The sequence below is a fragment of the Protobothrops mucrosquamatus genome, unplaced genomic scaffold (genome assembly GCF_001527695.2).
Source record: "Protobothrops mucrosquamatus isolate PMUCROS unplaced genomic scaffold, P.Mucros_1.0 scaffold6321, whole genome shotgun sequence".
Lineage (NCBI taxonomy): Eukaryota > Metazoa > Chordata > Lepidosauria > Squamata > Viperidae > Protobothrops > Protobothrops mucrosquamatus.
In genome coordinates, this window is record NW_015392149.1 from 13,871 (window position 1) to 18,916 (window position 5,046).

General features: G+C 47.8%; 1 protein-coding gene across 1 annotated transcript in view; it reads left to right on the plus strand.

Annotated features, from left to right (window-relative positions):
• The first annotated feature begins 1,825 nt into the window (after nt 1–1,825).
• Nucleotides 1,826–5,046, plus strand: part of LOC107300182 (erythroblast NAD(P)(+)--arginine ADP-ribosyltransferase-like) — a 6,411-nt gene continuing 3,190 nt past the window's right edge. The window contains exons 1-2 of the mRNA XM_015829522.1: nt 1,826–1,923; nt 3,155–3,204. Of these exons, the coding sequence (XP_015685008.1) occupies nt 1,826–1,923; nt 3,155–3,204 (148 nt within the window). The remainder of the gene's footprint in view (nt 1,924–3,154; nt 3,205–5,046) is intronic.

Below are 5,046 nucleotides of genomic sequence, written 5' to 3' on the forward strand. Positions count from 1 at the left end.
TGGGATGGGATGGGATGGGATGGGATGGGATGGGATAGGACAGGACAGGACAGGACAGGACAAGACATGACAGGACAGCAAAGGAAAGGACAGGACAGGACAGGAAAGGACAAGAAAGGACAGGACAAGACAGAATATAAAATATAAGGAATAGACTAGACTAGACTAGACTAGACTAGACTAGACTAGACTAGACTAGACTAGAATAGAATGGGGTGGGGTGGGGTGGGGTGGGGTGGGATGGGATGGGATGGGATGGGATGGGAGATAGGAAATGGAATGGAATGACGTGGGATATGGAATATGCAATATCGTATATAAGGAATATGGAATGGATTATGAAATAGCGTAGCGTAGAGTAGAGTAGAGTAGAGTAGAGTAGAGTAGAGTAGAGTAGAGTAGAGTAGAGTAGTAGAGTAGAGCGTTATGGAATGGAATCAACAGGAATCGGGAATAGAATTGAATGTAGAATAGAACAGAAGGAGAAATTTCCTGACAGTGAGGATACTTAATCAGTGGAACAACCTTCCACCAGAACTGGTGAACGCTCCAACACTGGAGGTTTTGAAGAAGAGACTCGACAGCCATTTGTGTAGCCTGGTATTTAGTAACTAATTAATAAAGGAGATTAAAATTGCACGGATATCATTATTGATACGCTCTAGAAGTTAAAAGATACGACCGGAGTTTAACACTCTCTCCAGCGGTTGGAAATATTAGCACAACAAAGCCTAACAAAGCAATCTCTGAAAAGATGGGCCGACTGCATAAAGGACTGAAACTGATTACGCAGGCTAGGGCCAAATTAGAAAACCAAAAACATTTATACTTACATTTTCCTTAGCCCCAAAGATCAGCCAGAGCATCATACACAACAAAAGGAAAATGTATACCGGGAATTAGAGTATTGTGGAAAGAACAGATATCCATACATCGATAACAAAGAACTGAAAATATATAAAAACTCACCAAGAACCCCAATTTACTAGCTGCCCCAAAGAGCACCCTTGTTGCTGTTATTTGGAAATAAAGGGAATCTCCTTTTCATAAGCAGCTTGCCTTAGGACAGTGGTTCTCAACCTGTGGGTCGGGACCCCATTTGGGGTCGATCGACCATTTCACGGGGGTCGCCAAGCAAGGCTGTCCGCCATTTTTTTTGTCCGCCATTTTGTTTGTCCGCCATTTTCCCCCCGTTTTCCAGCGGGTGCCTTACCTCCCTTGGGCTGGGCCAGCTGGTGGTCGGCCTGCTCCGTCTCTGCCGCTTGCCAGCTACGCCTCGGCCGGCGCAGGGGGCGGAACAACGCATGTGTGGCGCTCCCGGGCAGGGAAAGTCCTCGATGTACGACCGGTTGGGTAGTCCTCGACTTACGACCGGTTTAGTCCTCGACTTACGACCGGTTTAGTCCTCGACTTATGACCGGTTGAGGTCGCGGCATTAAAAAGGTTGAGAACCACTGCCTTAGGTCTTGATTTTCGCTCGTCGCTTCTCTCCCGGCTTGGGAGAAAGAACGGACCCGAACCGATTCTCTCAACAATTTGGCAACCACAAAGGGACTCCAACGATAACCTGACTGACGGACCTGGCCCAGGTAAGCCTTCACTTTGCTGACAACAGAACCCTTTTGTCTATGGGCCTTCCCTCTTGGCTTTGAAGGAGAGACTGGACAGCCACCTATATGAAATGGTGTAGGGGCAATATTTGAGCAGGGGTTGGACTAGAAGACCTTCAAGGTCCCTTAAATCCATCAAAGTTTTATTAAGATCCTGCATGGGGTTTACATGCAACTGTGGTTCCTCCTTGTGTTATCTTTTCTTAGGAGCCACCATGAAGAGGCCGACCATCCAGATGGTCCAGGTCTTGTGCCTGATCAGACTCTTCACAGGACCTTTGCAGGTAGAAATGGAGAAGCTTCAGCAGCAGGAGTGTCCACCTCTTTGAATGGGGAGGGGCTGCCGGATTGGCAGGTGGCAGTCCTCCCCTCTCCACTTGACAAAATGTCACTTCCTGCTGTTGAAATATTGATTGTGTCTAAAAAAGGAGAGTGGGTGAAGAAGAAAATCTGCCATGTGGGACATTGTGAGGCCATCCAAACTAGGCCAAGGCCTTCTCGCTTTTTGTCATTGTCCCAAAGGTGCTTTTTCAACTCTTTGACCCCTCTTTCCAACCGGCGGTCTTCTTGGTCCAGAATGTGGACTTTGGGATCTTGTCCTGATGGGTTTTTTCTCCTAGGTTGTGCCATCCCATCCCTCCCCTCCCCTCCCATCCCATCCCATCCCATCCATCCCATCCTAGTCTATTCTAATCTATTCCCTCTTCCATTCAGTTCTGTTCCGTTCCATCCCCATCCATTCCACTCCATTCCATTCCACTCCACTCTACTCTACCCTATTCCCTATTCCCTATTCCCTATTCCCTATTCCCTATTCCCTATTCCCTATTCCCTATTCCCTATTCCCTATTCCCTATTCCCTATTCCCTATTCCATCCCATCCCATCCCAGTCTATTCTAGTCTATTCCCTCTTCCATTCAGTTCCGTTCCATTCCCATCCATTCCACTCTACTCCATTCTATTCCACTCCACACTCTATTCCCCATTCCCCATTCCCTATTCCCTATTCCCTATTCCCTATTCCCTATTCCTTATTCCATCCCGTCCCGTCCCGTCCTGTCCCGTCCCATCCCATCCCATCCCATCCCATCCCATCCCATCCCATCCTATCCTATCCCATCCTACATTTTTCTTCCTGCTTGGTTTGAAAGGGGGTCCCTTCCTCCCCTAGCCCAGGGCTTTCCCCACCAGAGTTGGAGGGGGTGGGTGACACCAGAGTTGCTTCCTCGCACCCTCCTCCTCCTCCTCGTGTTCCCCCCATCACTTTTCTTCTTGGACGGTGTCCCTCCTGCCCCAATGGCCTCACCCAGCTTGCCCTCTCCACCATTGGCAGTTGCTCAGCCAGGGAGGGGCCACTGAAACACCTCTTAAGGAGCCACTTCGCTCGAGGTGACCACAATCCTGCCGAGCACCAGGGTGTTGCTCAAGCTTCAACTAGACATCACAACTGTGTAAGCGGGAGAGCTGGGAGGGTTCGGGTGGAATCTACCGAGAAATATTAATTCTCAATCTGTTTTTTTTTAATCTATATGCTTTTATTCAGCTGTTCGGATCGCTTTATTACGCTGCTGCCAACCGCCCAGAGCTTCACAGGTGAGTTGGGTGCCGTAGAAATTTTATATTTAAAAAGTGACAGATGAAACAGAAACAGCCTTGGATGGGATCTGGGGTTCAGCCAGGCTTGTGTGAAGGCTGTTCCTGAGGGCCAGGACAGGAAGCAAGGGTCGGAGACTGATCAGAGAGAGAAGCAACCTGGAAGTAAGGAGAAATTTCCCAACGGTGGGAACAGTTAACCTGTGGAACTGCTGGCCACCGGACATTGTGGGTGCTCTGTCGCTGGAGGCTTTCAAGAAGAAACTGGACAGTCCCTTGTCTGACATGTTGTAGGGGCTCCGAGCAACGGGTTGGACTGGATGACCTCCAAGGTGCTTTCCAACTTTTATTGTGGTTCTGAGATGGCTGGGGAAGCATCAACTGTTTCATTCTTTCCAGACTAGACTAGACTAGACTAGACAGGACAGGACAGGACAGGACAGGATAGGGATAGGGATAGGGATAGGGATAGGATAGGATAGGATAGGATAGGATAGGATAGGATAGGATAGGATAGGATAGGATAGGATAGGTAGAGTAGAGTAGAGTACAGTGGAATAGTAGAATAGAATAACAAAATGCAGAATAGAATAAAAAGAATAGAACAGAACAGATAGGTAGAGTAGAGCATAGAGTAGAGTAGAGTAGAGTAGAGTAGAGTAGAGTAGAGTAGAGTAGAGTAGAGTAGAGTAGAGTAGAGCAGAGCGTTATGGAATGGAATTAACAGGAATAGAATGGAATGTAGAATAGAATTGAATAGGTAGAGTAGAGTAGAGTAGAGTAGAGTAGAGTAGAGTAGAGTAGAGTAGAGTAGAGTAGAGTAGAGTAGAGTAGAATAGTAGAATAGTAGAATAGTAGAATAGTAGAATAGTAGAATAGAATAATAAAATGCAGAATAGAAAAATGGACGCTGGAGGTCTTCTCATCAAACCCACCCACTCAAACAGGAGACCGATCAAGAATCATGGAATAACAGAGTTTGGAAGTGACCTTGGAGGTCTTCTAGTCCAGCCCCCTGCTAAAATAGGAGACCCTATACCATTCTGGACAAAGGGTTGTCCAGTCTCTTCTTAAAAACCTCCTGTGATGGAGTGCCCACAATGTCTGGTGGCCAGCTGTTCCACCGGTTAACTGTCCTCCATGTCAGGAAGTTTCTTCTTAATTCCAGGTTGCTTCTCTCTTTGATCGGTTTCCAACCGTTGTTTCTCGTCCTGCCCTCTGGGGTTTTGGGAAATAAGTTGACCCCCCCCTTTTCTTTGTAGGAGCCCCTCAAATACTGGACTACAGTTATCATGACTGCGCGCGCACACACACACACACACACACACAAACACACACACACACACACACACAGAGTCCTTCTCTTCTCCAGACAGGCCATTCCCAAATCCTGCAATTGTCCTTCCTCTGTTTTAGTCTCTGTTTTAGTTGGTCTTTTTTTTTTTTTGCACTTTTTCCAAAGCCTCAACCTCTTTTTTGCCAGGTAGGGAAGAAGGGAGGAGGAGGAGGAGGAGGAGGAGGAGGAAAAGGACTGTGGGTGTCCTTGGTGCTCTCTGAGCTGGGTGGTTTCCTTGCAGACGTTTCATGATCGAACTAGGGAACATCATCAGTGCTAGAAGGGAGGGGGTATGTGGAGAGGAAGAGAAGGAGGATGACCCTCCCCTTTCTTCCAGCACTGATGATGTTCTCTAGTTTGGGAATGAAACGTCTTCCAGAAAAACCACCAAGCTCTGAGAGCACCAAGGACCCCACAGTTGTCGTTCTCCTCCTCTTCATTGTCCTCCTCCTTCTCGTCCCCCTCCCCTTCCCCATCTTCTTCCTCCTTCTCGTCCCCCTCCCTTT